Source organism: Anopheles funestus, chromosome X (genome assembly GCF_943734845.2).
Source record: "Anopheles funestus chromosome X, idAnoFuneDA-416_04, whole genome shotgun sequence".
Taxonomy (NCBI): domain Eukaryota; kingdom Metazoa; phylum Arthropoda; class Insecta; order Diptera; family Culicidae; genus Anopheles; species Anopheles funestus.
In genome coordinates this window covers 11,746,607-11,764,913 of record NC_064597.1, presented here as the reverse complement: position 1 = coordinate 11,764,913, position 18,307 = coordinate 11,746,607, and the positions used below count along the sequence as shown (strand labels likewise).

General features: G+C 47.0%; 2 protein-coding genes and 1 long non-coding RNA gene across 3 annotated transcripts in view; 2 read left to right on the top strand and 1 right to left on the bottom strand.

Annotated features, from left to right (window-relative positions):
* Positions 1 to 1,739, bottom strand: part of LOC125768892 (uncharacterized) — a 30,021-nt gene extending 28,282 nt beyond the window's left edge. The window contains exon 1 of the mRNA XM_049437236.1: positions 1,329 to 1,739. The gene's annotated coding sequence lies outside the window, so the exon portion shown is untranslated. The remainder of the gene's footprint in view (positions 1 to 1,328) is intronic.
* Positions 1 to 18,307, top strand: part of LOC125774699 (uncharacterized) — a 239,462-nt gene that overhangs the window by 22,457 nt on the left and 198,698 nt on the right. The gene's annotated exons all lie outside the window — the stretch shown is intronic.
* On the top strand, positions 13,284 to 17,943 carry LOC125768230 (dihydropyrimidine dehydrogenase [NADP(+)]). Its single transcript, XM_049435645.1, has 6 exons — positions 13,284 to 13,400; positions 13,623 to 13,760; positions 14,488 to 15,781; positions 15,843 to 17,380; positions 17,451 to 17,608; positions 17,671 to 17,943. Exons 2-6 carry the CDS (start codon positions 13,713 to 13,715, stop codon positions 17,756 to 17,758), a joined length of 3,126 nt encoding a protein of 1,041 aa, XP_049291602.1. The 5' UTR covers positions 13,284 to 13,400; positions 13,623 to 13,712; the 3' UTR covers positions 17,759 to 17,943.

Below are 18,307 nucleotides of genomic sequence, written 5' to 3'. Positions count from 1 at the left end.
TTGTGGTTACACACACACACACACACACACATTCATTAGGCGAAGCGTTGTCATCAGGATACGCCTACGTTGATTTAAAATGTTTGCCTCTTGATAACGTGCGCGTGTGTGATTACGCCTGTAATGTGGTTTTGCAAGAGTGTTTGATCAAGCTTGGGCGGGTGTTTTTTTTCTTTCTTTGCTTTCTTCTCTTTGTTAAGAGGAAAAGCCTGATTTGCCTCTTCGTAAGATCGTTTTTTCTTTGATATCTTTGCCGAACTGGAAGCTTAAAGCTTGGAAACGGATACGAACGGATGAGGCTCAAAGAATTCGCGATAGTTTGCGGTTGCCCATTTTTCGTTTTCGAAATTTTGATGTAATGAGATTTGGAAAACTCGTTAGTCGTCTCTACTCATTTTGAAACCATTCTTTTATACAAAAAAAGGGAAAACTCGTTAGCTTACAATAGATTGTATCATCCACAATCCCTCCCCGAAACGACAGTACAAAGCGCACTTTTCTGGACGTGATTGTGGCAGCGCTTATCGTGTACAATTTCTCAACGAACAGTCAGGTCCAGCTCTATGTACTATCCCGAAGCAGAACCGATTGTAACGACAAAAATTGCCAACTAGCGTTTGATTGATGGGCGTATGTGTGCCTGGGGGGCGGTTTCGCGTTTGATAGATAGTCACCAGTTACACTGCCAGCAAGTTCATTGCTACCTTCAACTGCACGAGGTTTCGCACCGCTAAGGTCATCCCTCACGACCTGGGTCGTACGCACGCGAAGTAACTGGTTCACTGTCACCATCCCACCCAACAGGTCCTTTAAGCGCGCTCCCACACACATACACACACACACATACACAGACGATGATGTAAGGGTCACGTCACTCGGTAACCTATAAGACCACAACTGCACCAACGGGAGCACACCGGAGTGGAGTTCGAGCGGGATTGACCTGATACCGAATGGTACCGCCAGTCCCTGAGCACTGACTTCCGGACACCGTTCCCATGTGTAAAGAAACATCATTATTCTTCTGTACGTTTTTCGTGTCACACATACACGCGGCGTGTGCAGCAGTTGCAGTCCAACAAATTGGGTTCCAGGCAGCTTACATCTTCTTCAGCAACAACGCGTAATGGTTGGCCCGAGGAGTTGATCCTTCTTGGGGACTTCTTGGAGAGCGGAGTTCCTCAGCGCAATAATGTACGAGTACATGTACCAGCGACTCTTTTTTTCCGTTCCATTTGCGTAATCGAAACCCGTGGTGCGGCGGTCGTAAAAACAAAACACCCTTCCAGCCTTCCCCTAACTATTAAACACCTGCCTGGGACACCTACCCTTTAGCGTTGTTCACAGGCTATACGATCCGCACTAAAGTAACGTGATGCTGCGGGATTTTCCAACCAGATCCGGGGCTCCGAGTGCCTGATGTGGTTATTATTTTTGAATCCCCACCTATGTGAAGATGCCACTAAACGATCCACTGCCGGATGCTGGAATTCCTGCACCAACAGAACAACCGATCACACACCGTAAGCGAAATGAATAATGCTCCACAACGGCAGCATTTAGCACAAAGTTGGCACGTAACTAACGCGACAGAAAGTGACCGTTATTTTTTTTTTTTTTTGGTTTGTTTTTGTCTTTTGTTTGAACTTCTTCGTTTGAACCGCTTCGGTGAAAGAGGCGGCACTCACCACACGGTCTTTTCGGGCAGTGCGTGACACGCGACCTTCTGCGTACGGAATGGTACTGAATCCCCACGGCGTCGACGTTCTCGGCACGAGCCCCGTATCCTGTCGGGTCGGTTCGTGTACTGCTTCGGGCATGCTTCGGTTTTGAAGAAGTTGTGACCGGAGCGCATCACAACCGTTGGTTTTGCCATGCTGGTAAGTGTAGCGTACATTTTTCGCGCCAAGAGATCTACCAAGGATCGGGTAGATCAAAACAAACAAAAAAAAGGCTCTCCAACAACTTCGCGAACGTATGAAATTTTGGGGGGGAGGTGAAGAGCAGGTATTGTTGGGGACGACTACAAGGAAATATCCTCAAAGTAAAGTGCGACAACACACAAGCAACGGGAAATAGCTGCTTTACCGGAAATGTTTAAAGTTTTGCACTAAAAAGGAACCGAGCAATACTTATACCGCTCATATATGTGTGTCTCGCACCACATGTCCACCGGCCATCTTTGTTTTGTTTGGAGAACACTCTGTCAAAAGCTAGTGAAGGAGTTCGGAGCTATTTTATTTTTTCATTCTTCAATTGTAACCAGCCGGTTTAGGTTTCGTATTTCTTGTTTCCTTGTTAATATGCCAATAATGTCAATCGAAAGCAAAAAAATCAATCAACTGGCGGTAAGTTAAGGGGAGGTGTTAATATGGTGAGGTGCCTTTGCCGATGCCCCTATATATTTATGGGCTGTGAGGATAAAGATGTGGTAAGCCCACAGCAAAAACAAAACCCTCAGAGAAAAGAGAAACATCCCCGCCAGTACAACAGTAACTGCCAACCACTTTTTCTAATCGCTTCAATTAATTCAATCCATTTTGTAAGCGCACACTTCCTGCGGTTTAATCTTCTGTGCTTGTGGGTTGTGTTTGTCGAACTCCTAGACCAGCCTAACTACACACGTTTAGCCTTTTGGTTCATGCTTCAGATCTAGGGAAGAAAGAACTACTTCTTCTGAACAAATAGACACGCACACACACATATTTATACACATTGGTAGAAAGGAACACTCAGCAAGTGCTGCTTGCTGTGGCTTTAGGTTTCCAGATATTCTGACCCGATTACGTTACCATTTATCGTTGGTTTTATTGGTCATTTAGGCAAATGTTTACTGTTATGATAAAGACTAGTCAAAGCGAGTATCTCCCCTTGTGGTTCGGTGGATGCCTTGTTCTGTCTTTGTTTTAGTCTGGTCTTTTTTTTGTTGTCGACCTCCTTCTACTTCCAGTTGACCACACCAGGTGGCTAATCAAGCTACATGTCTGATGTGGTAGAAATCCGTATTAGTGTATGCGGGACGAGTCTGTTTACATATGTGAGATCTCTTAACTTTCATTTGCTAACATCTGCACACTCACACACACACACACACATTGACACAACAATTCACAATCATCAAATGAAGATCAATGCGAGATTACCGTGCCATATTCAGGAAGGAATAATTGTAGACATAGTAGAGTTGACGTGCAGTAGCTGCTTCACATATAACGTTACCGTATTGCTACTTTCCTCACCCAGTCAAGGATGCTGCTGTTGCTGACAGTACGTTCGCATTTGTTCCTCTCGTCCGTAGACAGTAGTGATGGGTGCTCGGAATCGTACCCACGGCTCCGAACCATTTCTGAGCATAGCAACTCCTTCTCCAATTCCAACTAGGTTAAAACCACGATTCCGCCTGGAGCCGTCCGGAGCCGTTAGTCGGCAGCCGGAGCCGTCGCAGCCAGTTGACAGTCGGAACTGTCCGAGCCGTCGGAACCGCCTGAAGTCGTCAGAGGCGCTAGTTGACAGCCGAAGCCGTCGGAGCCGTCCGGAGCAGTCCAGAGCCGCTAGTCGGCAACCGGAGCCGTCGGAGCAGTCCGGAGCCGTCGGAACCGTCTGGACCCGCCCGGAGCTGCTAGACGGCGGCCGGAGCTGTCGAAACCGCCTGAAGTCGTCCAGAGCCGTCCGGAGCCGATAGTCGGCAGCTGGAACCGTCGCAGCCAGTTGACAGTCGGAGGTGTCCGAGCCGTAGGAATCATCTGGAGCCGCCCGGAGCCGCTAGACGGCGGCCGGAGCCATCGGAACCGCCTGAAGTCGTTGAGAGCCGTCCGGAGCCGATAGTCGGCAGCTGGAACCGTCGGAGTCATTAGAGCCGTCGGAGCCGTCCGGAGCAGTCCAGAGCCGCTAGTCGGCATCTGGAGTCGTCGGAACCGTTCGGAGCCGTCGGAGCCTTCTGGAGCAGCTAGTCGGCAGTCGGAGCTGTCGGAGCCTCAGAGCCGTCAGAGCCTTCCGGAGCAGCTAGTCGGCAGTCGGAGCCGTCGGAGCCGTCTGGAGCCGTCCGGAGCAGTCCAGAGCCGCTAGTCGGCAGCTGCAACCGTTGGAGCCATCAAAGCCGTCGGAGCCGTCCGAAGCCGTCGGAGGCACTATTTGACAGCCGGAGCCGTCGGAGCCGTCCAGAGCCGCCTGGAGCCGTCCGGAGCCGCTAGTCGGCAGCTGCAACCGTTGGAGCCATCAGAGCCGTCGGAGCCGTCCGAAGCCGTCGGAGGCACTATTTGACAGCCGGAGCCGTCGGAGCCGTCCAGAGCCGCTAGCCAACAGACAAAGCCGTCGGAATCGGCTGAACCGTCGGAATCGTTGGGGCTGGAATGGATTGAAACTCCACAGCGCTTCAAATTGTCCATGATACGGTGATTTAACCTAGATTAGTGCTCTATCATCGTATCATCGTTTGCCGACTAGCAGCTCCGGATGGCTCCAGACTGCTCCGACGGCTCCGGACAGCTCCGACGGCTCCGGACGTCTTCGGACTGCTTGGACTGCTCCGGTTGCCGGCTAGTGGCTTCAGACAGCACCGACGGCTCCGGACGGTTTCGAACTCGGACTGTTGTACCTACGTTCCAGAGCCGCTTCCAAAGTGGATGGAGTCATTCGGAAACGATTCTGTTTTTTTTTTGTCGAATTTACCCATCACTAGTAGACAGGTGCTTCACCACTTTCATCAAACCCATCCCAACATCCGCACTATGGCAGTACTTTTCGACTACACCAACCAGGCAAAGGGCAGCATAGAATCGGTAGATAATTTGCGGTCCGATAATCTTTCCATCTTTGGCCCCCTCCACCCCTCCACCCGGGGGGGGGACAGGCAGAATGAAACGGAATTGCTCGCATTAAGCATGAAATTGAGCCACACGGTTGTGCCTGAAAATTTGGCATCCCAAATCGTGTTGGTCCCATTGTTTTCGGCCAGGGGGTTTATGTTACGGATTTCGCTTGTTTGTTGAGAGATTTCTGGCACGCCGGTTTTCTTTTCCCGATACAAGGCGTTTTCCTGTCGGTGGGTGCTGCGGTGGGTGAATGTCTGTAATAAAATTGATGATTGGGTAGTAATTTCACAGTGGCACTCACAGCCAGCGTGACTTCCGGCAGGTTTAGTACGCCCGGATGCAGAGAACGGAAACGGATTGGGTGAGTTGGCTTTCGTTGATGGTTGCGAAGGGAATGGTTGATGGGGGGTGTGCTTTCGTTTCCGTGGGGAGGGTAGGGACACGGTTCGAGAGTTTCAGTTAGCGAAGGTCATAGCTAATCCCCGTCCCCTACTCCATAAGCGAAACAGTCGTAAAACACGACATAATTTCCTGCGTGACTTCGGTTTCTTGCCACCATTTAAAAGGAGCTTTCTACCATCCCTTTACCAAATTGGCATTGATTTAGAAGGAAAAGGAATTAGTAACAAAAACAAAAACAGTCCAAAAAAAAGGCGAGCAAAATAAACTCCCAAAACAAACATTTTAAACGTGATGAGTTCTTGAAACTCCGTTTCATTCCGTTCTGCTCAGTTACACCATCAGCACATTTTCCTCATTCCCTTCAGGATATTCGAGTTTTTTGTAGTTGTTTTATTGCTCTTTTGTTGAGTTTTGTGTTTGTTGTTGTTGAGGAAGTCGTTACAAAATCAGGACTGACATTTTTTTCCGGAAAATTGATTAGTTTAATTGGAGATCAATTAATGTAATCATTTCGGACGTTACCGTGGCTCCCCCCGGTTCGTCCGTTGTATTGCCTGTATAGGTTGATAATGATGTCGTTCTAGGAAGATAATGCGAATGTACAAATAATTAATGCTTCGTTAACAAACTACAGCTAGTAGAGTAGACACCAATTGCTGTTGTTTTTTTAATTGCAATTTAATTTCTGGCGCAATTGAAAGCTATTTTATGGAAGGGAATCCTTGGAAAACTGAAATTCAATAGACCTCCAAACAATATGATAGCGTACTCTAATTAGCGAGCGAAATTATCCAGATAAATTCAGTTGAAGGTAGTAATAATTACTTTTACCAGTTCTAATTTATCGCTTGTCTACTTTCCCATAAGCTCGATGCTGTTATACTCCATTTTTCTCTATGCTCTTTCTCGGCGTTAGAGAGATAGATCTCCACACCTCATTCCCATACGTCACTCTAGCCATGGCCCAGAAAGACCCTTTACAGTGTCTAACGATTTATATCACCTGTTTGATTTAAGTACTCCCGTATCGTAATTCCTTCCTCCCGACTTTGATTCGGCTACCTTTTCTTTTCCTTCGGTTAAATCAATTTCTTTGCGGTATACAACAACCGCACTTGAAAGTCGAAACCGAACATTCATCCATCTTTATATTATAGTTTGGGAACCGATTACTGATGAGCGACTGAACGACCCAACACCAAGTAACAATGTAATACAACAGATTAGTACATAAGCACATCCCATCCAAACAAACAAACGAAATATCTTGATCCATCAACACGATACTGTGCAGCTACATGTGTGATTTTCCTATTTAAAACTAAATAAACTCATTAAAGCGGAACATTGTATCAGATTATTTCCTTCACCTTTTCCATGGTGTCCGTTACTTAAAAAAGGCAACAAGATCCAAATGTGGTTCAACAGCCGCATAGTCTTGCACAGTGGTAAAAGTTTATCCTCCCCGGAATTCTAAAGAATTCTTACACAAATTGGAAACGAGTGGTGGACAACTGGGGGAAATTACTTTGATTAACTCAACATGTTTAGATGGGGATTTTTTTCTTCTGCTTTTTGCACACCCCCATGATCGACCCATGAAAAGTTTAATTAAGTTAAAGAGCTAACACTTACTCCTTCTGCAGCCGCATGAATAGCCGTAGTTCTGGTTGCATTGGAGACGAGACGTTTTCATTTTAAAAACCCCATCTCGTGGTGTAGAACAACCCGTCTTGTGGGTGGTGTTTCAAGAATTTCTCAAAAAAAACTCCAGACACCTGAACCCGGTGGTTCGGTGGGTGACCACTTGGGAATTCCAAGTTTTATTTGATGTTTTCTTTGTTGAAATTTGTTCCAAGGTTTTTTGTTGTCTAAGGGGTCAGCTTCAATTCGCCACAAAGCGTGAGAACAATTCTATACCGGACCGACCGTGTTCATATAAAAAAAACTGAATGTTTGATTCCTTTTTTTTAAATAAATATCTACAGGGTGTTCAATAAGTTCGAATACAATTTTTCAACGCTAAGTAGCTTTGTACCACGAGGATTCAGTGTAATGGTATTGGTGTCAGTTTTAGCCCCCTATATCCTCTAACCGTTGGACGTAATGTCAACTTGCTGTCATCTGTTGTTTGGTTACTAGGCTCGATGAATGAGTACCACGACATCGTAGTATTTTTTTGTGAGAGATGAGATGACCCAGTGACATATTCGGGCGATTTACACTCCATGAAATGAAGAAGAATTTCATTTATACCATCATCCGTCGGTACCGGGAGACGGGCTTGCTCAAAGACCTTGTGAAATCCAGGCGGCCGCGTTCGGCAAGGACGGCAACATCCATGAAGCAGGTGAGGGAGAAGGTTCGCCGAAAAATGAACCTCTCGATCCGGAAGACCGCGGCTGACCTGAATGTGAATGACGAAGAACCTACGATGCAAGCCGTACAAGAAACGCAAGGATCACGAAATAAAGGAGGCTACAGCTAAAAAGAGGCTGGACATAGGCAAACTGATACTTTTGCGGCACGCAGGTCAGGAGTTTTGTTAATAAGTCGTGTTTTCTTATGAGAAACTCTTTGTCTTGCAATATCCGCACAATGTCCAAAATGATCGGTTGTGGTTGCCGACGGTGTCCAGCATCCCGGAATAAACATCCCACGATTCCAAAACGCCGCATCAGTGATATTTTGGGGAGCTTTATCCAGGTATGGGAAGACTGGTATTTATCGAGAAAAACGTGAAAATCCAGACAGCGTATTGTAAGATCCAAGATCTGGAGAAGGCTGTGATCCAGGCACTTCAGGAACTCGGCGGGAAAAATCATTACGTCTTTAAACTGGACGGTGCACTGGCCCACATGACGAATATCGTCCAAGCGTGGGGTCGAGAGAATTTGACAGATTTTGGCGATAACTCTTTGTGTCATTACAGCTCCTCCGACCTTAACCCACTGGACTTTTATGTATGGTCACACATGTTGGCCAAGTCGAGCAAACATCAACTGAACACTATGTACCGAGTTCTGAAGCTCATTTTCAAGATCTGGGACGAGATACCCATGAACCAGGTGCGTGTCGCGTGTGATTCTTTCGAGAAACGTGTTAAGATCCTCATAAAAAAATAAAAGGGGAGGGGGGAGGGGGTGGTGTTGCTCCCAGATAATATCCCCGAAATGTTTTCAATTAATATTGCCTCCATAGGAATTGACTTCAAAAAGTCTATCTTGTTTTTTGATTTTTTAAACATATTTTGAAAGTGTATTCGAGCTTATTGAACACCCTGTAGTGTATCTTTGTACAGGAATTCTAACCTCTAAGTAAGTTGTCCAGCCAAGAAGACGTGCATCCCGAGTACGATATGGCATTTTATCAATCGGCTTTTTGCTACACTGCACTGCTTCTTTAGCAACGCGGTGAAAATGTCTTTGCCTTTTACATTTTTCCTGATAAAATGCATCCAACTCATCCGTGTGGGTGTAGCGTGCAGTGAAGTCTCGTCATCTTTCCTGGTACCTCCTGTAATTCTATGGATGTAAATATTCCGCGAAACTATCCTGCAAAACCGTGAACCGTGAGGGTGCGAAATCTTTCCTTCCAGCTCAGAAATCACGCACGGACACACATGGAATGGTTACAGAACGGAAAATGCACAGTCTTGCAGTTTGCCCAAACCCTTAACACCTGTCCAAACATGCGGACGGTATCGGGCGTCTAAGCAGAAATTCTGCATTGCATGATTACAGGAAGCGAAGAAAAAATACGTACTCCTAGCAAATATCAAACGGAAACAGTGCACGATACCATTGCTTCCCAGCAAACCATCGACAGCTCCAAAGGGGTTGGAGACGGTAGCACGAAATACGAACGTTGTTGCTTCCGATGCCTTCTCATCTGCCTCCTCCGTTGGCGCATTGTCTGGTGGAACGGGAATGCCGATACACTTTTCGACAAAACGCACACGCGGACCTCGTCAAACCTGTTTTGTGAGTGGGATGGAATTTTGGAGTGCCGGAACACGGAACACGGCTACGGAGCAAGGTCACTGCTTTGATATGCTTTTATAGCACACAAAAAAAACACACAAGCACCCACCAAACCAAACACACACGACTGTGTGGGAAGGGAAGAGCATTAGATTCCCATCTCTTTACTTCTCCCGAACATCACCAGAACCTAACGCGGGTAGGTTTATGAAAAATGATCAGAATTTAAATGGCCAGATTATAGGTGAGTACCAGTAGCGTGGTGTTTTTTTTTTGGGCAGGGGTGCTAAATTGGGTTGTTCTTGTTTTCGTGCTCTGTGTGCTCTACCAGCTGGTGTTATGATTCCCGGTACCGGGTGCTTCAATACGAAGTTGTGGATATTGGCGCGCGTGGGCATAAATCACTAGCCACTTGCAGCGGACTGTACAAGTAAGTTTCACCGTACAGGATGTTAATGTAAAACTTTCCTAATCATCTTTGACATTAGTTCCGGTACACGTATATATCCAAAGAAAATAACAAAAACAACTACAACAAAAAAACCGCCCAACTTCGAATTACCTTAAGCCATTCCGGGAGATAAGGCACTCTTTCTAATAGTCTTCTGCTTTGCCCAAGTTCGTTCGAAGCTTCCAATGCGTACTATCAACGTACTTTCGAAAGCATCAGCAAGTTCAGGCAACGCTCGTAATATCGTGATGTCTATTAGGTGGATATCGTACAAAAGAAACTGTATTGAACCGGCGAATTTTTGGGTCGAAATTGTTTCCTGATCTCTGGTATGGTTCCTCATCGGTCCTGGGGCAATGTTCAAGATTTTTTTTTTTTGGGGAGCACAGTAGATCAAAGCATCAAACCAGTGCCTGGCACGTCTACTGTCACCCGTGGGAGGAAATGTTGATTTGTTTTGTTTCTACTGATTATTCGAAAACCGTTTCATGTGCAGGATAAAACCGTAAGTAAAGGCACACACACACAATGCAATCCTTTTGTCTTCGTGTGCGTTTGTGTGTATGGAGGAGTTTTCAAGCGTTCCTTGTGCTTGTGGCACGTTTGATTACTAATTAACCGAAATGTAGCTAATGGATGGGAAAACAACAACAAACAACAACCAAAAAGAAACGAGACTTCTCCATTGCTTCGGCAGAATGTAAAAGCTTTCCACGCCACGTCAGACAAAGTCGATCCCCTAGTCGCCTGGGAACTTCACTAAGATATTGGCTCTAAAGATAAAGCATGTTTGATACCTACCCTCGATAAGCGACTCAACTGCTGGCTCTGCTGGTGCTGCTGTACCCAATGCGTTGTGCCGCAGCACGAGGCACGAAAATGAAAATCAAAAGCAGAGGAGAAAAAATGTTCGTAAAACTGAACGCAACAGCAAACGTTGAAGTTTAGGACCACTCAACAGTTTCCCAGTTTCCTGCGTGTTCTCGTGGTAGATTTGAGGATGAGAAGGACATTTTCTCTATTGTCCTGTGTTCGTCGTGCAGCTGTTTTACCCTTGAACAGGATGCATGTTTCGCTCCACGACTTGCTACCGAAACCCGCTGCATCTCATCATTTAGACATCAGCGTGTCGTCACCATCTTCAACAATGGCACGGCAAAGGATAAACATTTTGCCCTCCCCCCAAAAAAAAAAACAACAACAGCATATACATACCATATTGATTAGTTGCTGCAAATTTATCCATCATCACTTTCCAATCATCCTTCACGCTTTCCCCAAAGGGGATGAAAAACGATGCGTTAGACTTCGGGCGTTTTTTCTTTCGGTACAGCTCCAATTCTGGAGGAGCTCTGTATATTTCGGGGCACTCCGGACGGTGAACTTTTAAGTGCGTTTGGTGTGCACACACACACAGATATATAAGACCTGGTTACATGGTGTAGCATATGGGCAGCGAAGGAAGTACGAGCTGGAAGAATAAGGATGACAGCCAAAACCCCGTCAAGATGGCGTGCGAGACGGCAGGGCGAAGGGATGGCAGCGACAGCCATTTGCTGCTACTGCTACCGGCTCGTTATCAATTCACACCACGCTTGTTGGGCTACCGATACAGGATATATTGTTCCATATTCATCAGTGCTTGCCAGAGCGGTATGTCGCACAGGGTTTTTTTTGGGGGCGGAAGGATAGGAAAGCGACTTGTATGTTGTGCTTGTTTCTAGTACTTTCTCAGCTCATACTTTCTTTGGAAAAGATTTTGCCTTTCCAGTAAACAAGCCGAATGGAGAACAAAAAATCACTGGTTAAACGCTAAACTTCCTGAGCCCGCGGAATAATTACTCTCTCTCTCTGTCTCTCCCATTCGTTCCAACCAAATTCATCTACGCGCGGCATATCCCTGGTATGTGGATGTAGAAATTCTGAAATAACAGACTGATGCGATCTCCCAAGAAAGCTCGGTATTTGTCTAAACACACTTGCTCAGCGTATGCCTGTATCGTTTGCTCCCAAGCACCGTCATCCGACCGTGCACAGTGATTTATGTCTCTCGATAGGTTCCAAAGGACATACCAAAAACGAAATGCCCTGCGTGTTCTTGTGTGGAGAGGGAATTATTATTTTATTCTCGGTTATTATACAGTCGTGTTTTTTTTTGTTGGTTTGCTTCGTTGGACAAAACAGTGACATTGAGAATTATGGTTCTGATACTCGCAAAACATAGCATCATTGTGACGCACACGAATAATGTGAACTTTTTGACATATAGCGATTACGGAGGTACGCAACTCTGGATGGCCGGACGACTTTTATTTCACGCTTCGCCGGAACATTGCCGGAACGGCTGCAAATGGCATCAATCCCGCCGGGATCTCCCGGCGCACCCATTCCCGTACCACCGTGTGGCATGGATGGATGCACGGTGAAGTATCGCTGACAGAACAGGGCTAATTAAATCAAAAACCATTTCCCAAATCGTGTGCCAGCACCCTACACTCGCCCGTTGAGAGTTGGGGTACGCGGCCCAGAATTATCGCACTGCTTGTTTCTTCTGGATTTTGATTTCTTTTTTCCGTTTGTCTCATGACGTCTAGACACTAGACTGCTCGAGAAGATAATTCAATAGTCTCCGGGGATTTTGGAACTTTTAATGCTTTACAAATGTACTTGAATGCTTCGATACAATGCATCAATCTCACAACTACTGGGTAAACGGGTTAGAAGCATAATCAACTAGACTAGACACTGCTGGATGGAACTCAGGACGCTGGACAATTGTTGGTCTAATTTAGAGCTACATCATGCGCCCATTAAAAGTAACGCAACATACTCTGAGGATAAAAAAGTAGGTCTAGACAACATAGACAGAGGACTATATCATGGAAGCATTCTTCGGGATCTTGAAGGGTTTATGTGAAACAATTTGATGCAAAGTACCTGGCAAGTACTGTAATTAAAGGAAATCCGAGTACCCTCAAATATCGTACATCTTCCAAAACTCACTCGATGATCTTTACATTCAGATCCATAAAACAACGGGAAGAATTATATACCTTCAAGTGTGGTTATTCAGAGTAAATAAATCCAAACTAGTGAAAGTTATAAACCAGGAAACGCAGGAGTCTTTGTTCTGGTAAGTAACTATTTGTGGGAAATTCCAATTTATTATGTTTAACATCAAAATCATTGGCTGTTCGCCCAACAATCAGCCAATTATCAACAGCGAAGATTGCAGCGTCTGGGCAGCGTATGGTTGCCCGGCTTATCATTTTGCCGAAGCAGCAAAACTAAAACACTAAACAACGTGTGAGCTCACCGCCATGCAGCCAATAAAAGACAATAGGCGGCAGCACGTACGATGGCAAACGTTGTCCGATATCGCACGCGTTCTTCCCCCTCCTATGCTATGTTTAGGGCCGCGTGTTGCCAAGCCCGCTCCAGCACAATCAGCTGCTTTCGACGACGACAACATTCCGCCCGTTTCGTATGGTGCCACTACCCTGAAATTGGCTCAACTGCGCATACGGCCAATCAGGTTCTTGTGGGCCCGTCCCACCGTGCCCCTCGCTGTTTTGTCCATCTCGTTTGCTAGCGACGTAGATAACATGCGCCCTAGACGAAGCAGGCAGAACACGTCGTTATGTGTCGACGGTGGCTAAAGCGCTTTGCGCCGTTCGATGGTCACCTTCAGTCTATACTCAGTGGCCGTGCTGAGTAGCCGTGTGTCTATACGTGGTGGAATTTACTAACTAGGTAAGCATAGACGTGTTTTTTTTTCTCTTCTTGTTTAGATCTGAAAGAACACAGGTTAGTGCGCGTGGAAGCTGAGCCTGTTACAAGTTCCTCCAAACTCAAAAGTGAAAGTTTGTTTTGGACAACTTCTACAACGCGTGATGAATGGAAGGAATGAGAGAATATCTACAACTGTTTTTGTTTGTTTTCTTCTATTACGATTCTACTGATATGATCTTTCAGGGGTGCTCAACTCCTCAAGCAACTCGCAAACAAAAACACTCAATCAACAAGTCGTCGATTGCAAACGTGTAAGAAGGGAAACATCTCAGCATGAGTTGTGCTAGTGTTTTGACCAGCAAAGACCTGCCGGACATTGAGGTAAGTGCACAATCTTCGCCCATCCACTCATGCCACGGGGGCTAACGGCATCAAACCGTCATCATCAACGCCGTATCTCCCGTATCACCTCCGCGCAATTGATCTACCCGCTTAACTTAGCTGCGCAATTACGTCAACCTTCAACTCGGCAGACATTGTGTAACTGCCTGCAGCAGCAAGTATCGGTGTATCGGTTGGTGTCAAGTCAAGTTGACCAAGAGCAAATCTCTTGGTCACTGTGCAACAAGAACAATCAGCACGTTGCTTCTGGCGGTTCTCAATAACACATGCGCTCGGCGATTGTTGAAGTAAATCTAATCAAATTTAAATATTTAAAACATCCTCCGCCTAATATTCTCGAACGTGTTTGTTTCATTAGTCAAAGTTCTACTTGTTATTTAGTCCATAAATATCAAAGGCACGTCACCGACGAGAGAAGATTATGTAGCCCCATTACATCAATCACTATTTACACATCAAGCATTTCTGCATAATCTATCAAGAATTGCAATGTAAACAATCATTCCCTTTTATTTGTCGTTGCAAATGTTGACTGCCTTAGGCTGAATATGAATGATTAACTATGATTACTCATGTACTGCTTGCTTATGTTTTGGAGGACACGATTATGTTGGGATTTGAGCTCTGAAAGTCTCGTGCGTAATCGACTAGACTATTTGGCAGTCCCAATGAGTGATAACAAATGCGTGTGTTTCTTCCTCTATAGAGCCTGCTCGCTCTCAACCCGCGGGTAAAGCAAAACTGCTCGCTGGTACCGACGACCGTTACGAAGAAGGTGAAGAAACACTGGAAGCGCAATGTGGACAGGTCTTGCACGGCTTGCACATCGCTGACCAATGACTTCTCGGACATTAAGCACACGACACTGTCGGAGCGTGCCGCACTGAAGGAAGCGTCACGCTGTCTGAAGTGTGCCGATGCACCGTGCCAGAAGTCCTGCCCGACGCAGCTCGATATCAAGAGCTTCATTACGAGCATTGCCAACCGCAACTACTACGGTGCGGCGAAGGCCATCTTTTCGGACAATCCGCTCGGGCTGACGTGCGGTATGGTTTGCCCGACCAGCGATCTGTGCGTGGGAGGTTGCAACTTGGCCGCGGTAGAGGAGGGCCCCATCAACATCGGCGGCCTGCAGCAGTATGCTACGGAGGTGTTCAAACGGATGGGTCTGCGACAGATTTTACCACCGGGGGTGGCTCCACTGCAGTACCCGAACAAGCGCATCGCTTTACTGGGTGGCGGACCCGCCTCACTCTCCTGTGCCACCTTTCTCGGACGGCTCGGTTACCGTGATGTGACGGTGTACGAGCGTCGTTCGTATCTGGGTGGGTTAAGCTCGGCCGAAATTCCTCAGTACCGGCTACCGGTCGACGTAGTGAACTTTGAGGTGCAGCTGGTAAAGGATCTGGGCGTACAGTTCGTGCTGAATCGATCGCTTTCCGCCAAGGATTTAACCGTGCGTGGTTTGCTGGAGAATGGCACGGATGCGGTATTTCTGGGCATCGGACTACCACAGCCAAAGGTTGACAAGGTATTCGGAGGACTGACCGAGGAGCAAGGATTCTACACCTCCAAGAGCTTCCTGCCGCAGGTCGCCGACGGTAGCAAACCGGGACTGTGCGGTTGCAAGCAGTCTGCCAAGCTGCCCGTTCTGAGCGGTAACGTCATCGTGCTCGGGGCAGGCGATACGGCGTTCGATTGTGCGACTTCAGCGCTTCGGTGCGGTGCCCGCAAGGTGTTTGTCGTGTTTCGGAAGGGTAATAACAACATTCGTGCCGTACCGGAGGAGGTAGAGCTGGCACGTGAAGAACGGTGCGAGTTTATTCCGTTCATGGCGCCGAAGGAAGTGTTCGTAAGATCGGGCCGGATTGCAGCGATGGAGTTTTATCGCACCGAGCAAGACGAGACAGGGAACTGGGTTGAAGACCAGGATCAGATTACACGGCTCAAGGCTAGCTACGTTATCTCAGCGTTCGGTTCCGGGCTGTACGACGCTGACAGTAAGTGTTACGATAACCAATATTTTGATCTGATGTGTAAAGCATTACCATATCTTTGCAGCGATTACTGCTCTCGATGGATTAAAGATGAACCGCTGGGGTTTGCCTGAGGTTGATCCAAAAACGCAGCAAACCTCTTTGCCGGCCGTGTTCTGTGGTGGAGATTTGGCAGGTGCTGCCGAAACGACGGTAGAATCGGTCAACGATGGTAAGACGGCCGCATGGTATATGCACTGCTACCTGCAGGGTATACCGTTCGACACAAAGCCGGAACTGCCGCTATTCTACACCGAGATCGATCAGGTTGACCTGTCCGTGGAGGTATGCGGTGTCAAGTTTGAGAATCCCTTCGGCCTGGCATCGGCACCGCCGACCACCAGCACGGCCATGATACGGCGTGCGTTCGAGCAGGGTTGGGGCTTTGCCGTGACGAAAACCTTCGCCCTCGACAAGGACATGGTGACGAACGTGAGTCCACGCATTGTGCGCGGTGTTACGGCCGGCCAGAATTTCGGCCCACAGCAGGGTGCGTTCCTCAACATTGAGCTCATCTCCGAGAAGAGTGCCGACTACTGGTTGACCGGTGTCCGGGAGCTGAAGCGTGACTTCCCCACCAAGGTCCTGATTGCGAGTATCATGTGCACATACAACCAGCAGGACTGGGTGGAGCTGGCATCGCGAGCCGAAGCGGCCGGTGCCGATATGCTCGAGCTAAACCTTTCTTGTCCGCACGGTATGGGTGAATCGGGTATGGGATTAGCCTGTGGACAGGATCCGGAACTGGTGTACAATATCTCCTTGTGGGTGCGAAGTGCCGTGCGCATACCGTTCTTCGTAAAGCTTACACCGAACATCACCGACATCGTGTCTATTGCACAGGCAGCTAAACGCGGCAATGCAGATGGTGTGTCGGCGATCAATACCGTGCAGGGGTTGATGTCACTGCGTGCTGACGGTACACCGTGGCCAGCGGTCGGTACAGACAGGCGCACGACGTACGGTGGTGTGTCCGGCAACGCTACACGCCCTCAGGCGATGCGTGCCATTTCGCTAATCGCGAACAAATTACCCGGCTTTCCAATCTGCGGTATTGGTGGCATCGACTCGGCGGAAGTGGCACTTCAGTTCATCCAGTGCGGTGCACCGATCCTCCAGATATGCTCTTCCGTCCAAAATCAGGACTTTACCGTCATTGAGGACTACATTTTGGGGCTGAAGGCGTTACTATACCTGCGAGCAAATCCACCACCGGAAGCACTGCCCTGGGACGGTCAATCGCCACCAACAGCTAAGCTGCAGAAGGGCAAAGCGGTCGCACCGCTTCGCACCGACGACGGTAAGCCTCTGCTACACTTTGGCGAGTACAAGAAGCAGCGCGAAGAAAAGCTCGCCCAACTGCGTGTGCAACACGGACCGCTTTGGGATCCGTGCGCGGAAGAAACCGTGAATGGTACGAATGGCCATGCTTCGGGCACAGCAGACCTTCCGTCCTCGAACAGTGTGCCACGGGTACAGGATGTACTTGGTGTTGCTCTGCCCCGCATTGGTGATTATAAAAAGTTGGACAACACCAAGCAGGTAGTCGCCCTTATAGACGATGTAAGTAGAGTGCGATGGGATAGTTCGCAGACATTATAAGCTTATGCTGAAATGGGTTATCTTTTCGTAGGATCTTTGCATCAACTGTGGCAAGTGCTACATGACCTGTGCAGACTCCGGATATCAAGCAATTGAGTTCGATCCGGTAACGCATCTACCACACGTCAATGATGACTGTACCGGTTGTAACCTTTGCCTTTCGGTCTGTCCCATCATAGATTGTATCAGGTAAGGAAGAAGATCTCATCAACTATAAACCGTCGCTAATATACACGTATCTTTCGTTTCAGCATGGTTCCGAAAAAGATTCCACACGTCATCAAACGTGGTCACCCAAATACAAACATCGTGGTGCATGCGCTAAGTCCATCGCAGTGAAATAGAATATAACTAAACCCATGTGTTAGCCACCATGCGAATCGACTAGCAGAATGTTCTGGATGCACAAATAATACGTTTAGGATGCATGTTCATTACAAACATAAGTGTTTAAAAATGTATATCAAAAATGTATTTTACATGGTACACGGTAAGCATAAACAAGCACCAATATGAAATGTTCACATATTGTTTGTCTATTGTTTGATTTCGGATCACGTGACTGCTTTGGGTTTTTTTTTCAAAAAGAAGTTATGCGTTAGATTCTTTCATTCTTGACATTTTTTATTCGCACAAAACGGTCAGTTCGCAATGCTTCTTATTTTTTAATTATAAACCTTTTTCGATATTTCTATTGCAAAATTTTGCACACAAAATTATTCGTAATTTTTCGAATCTTCTGTTTAGAACAAACCGTTTATCTGTTTTAGAACACGATTTTAATTTAAATCAAAATACGATAATTCGAGCAGTCAGACATGACAGCTGTCACGTTCTGGACAGAAAATCGAGCAGAATTTGTTGGCAGCCAGAAAAGCCAACAATAAT

Bases quoted from the DNA above. Each gene is read 5' to 3' on its own strand.
- LOC125768230 (XM_049435645.1), top strand. From the start codon at position 13,713: ATGAGTTGTGCTAGTGTTTTGACCAGCAAAGACCTGCCGGACATTGAG. The intron at 13,761-14,487 runs GTAAGTGCACAA...CTTCCTCTATAG, and splicing joins AAGACCTGCCGGACATTGAG to AGCCTGCTCGCTCTCAACCC. The intron at 17,381-17,450 runs GTAAGTAGAGTG...ATCTTTTCGTAG, and splicing joins TAGTCGCCCTTATAGACGAT to GATCTTTGCATCAACTGTGG.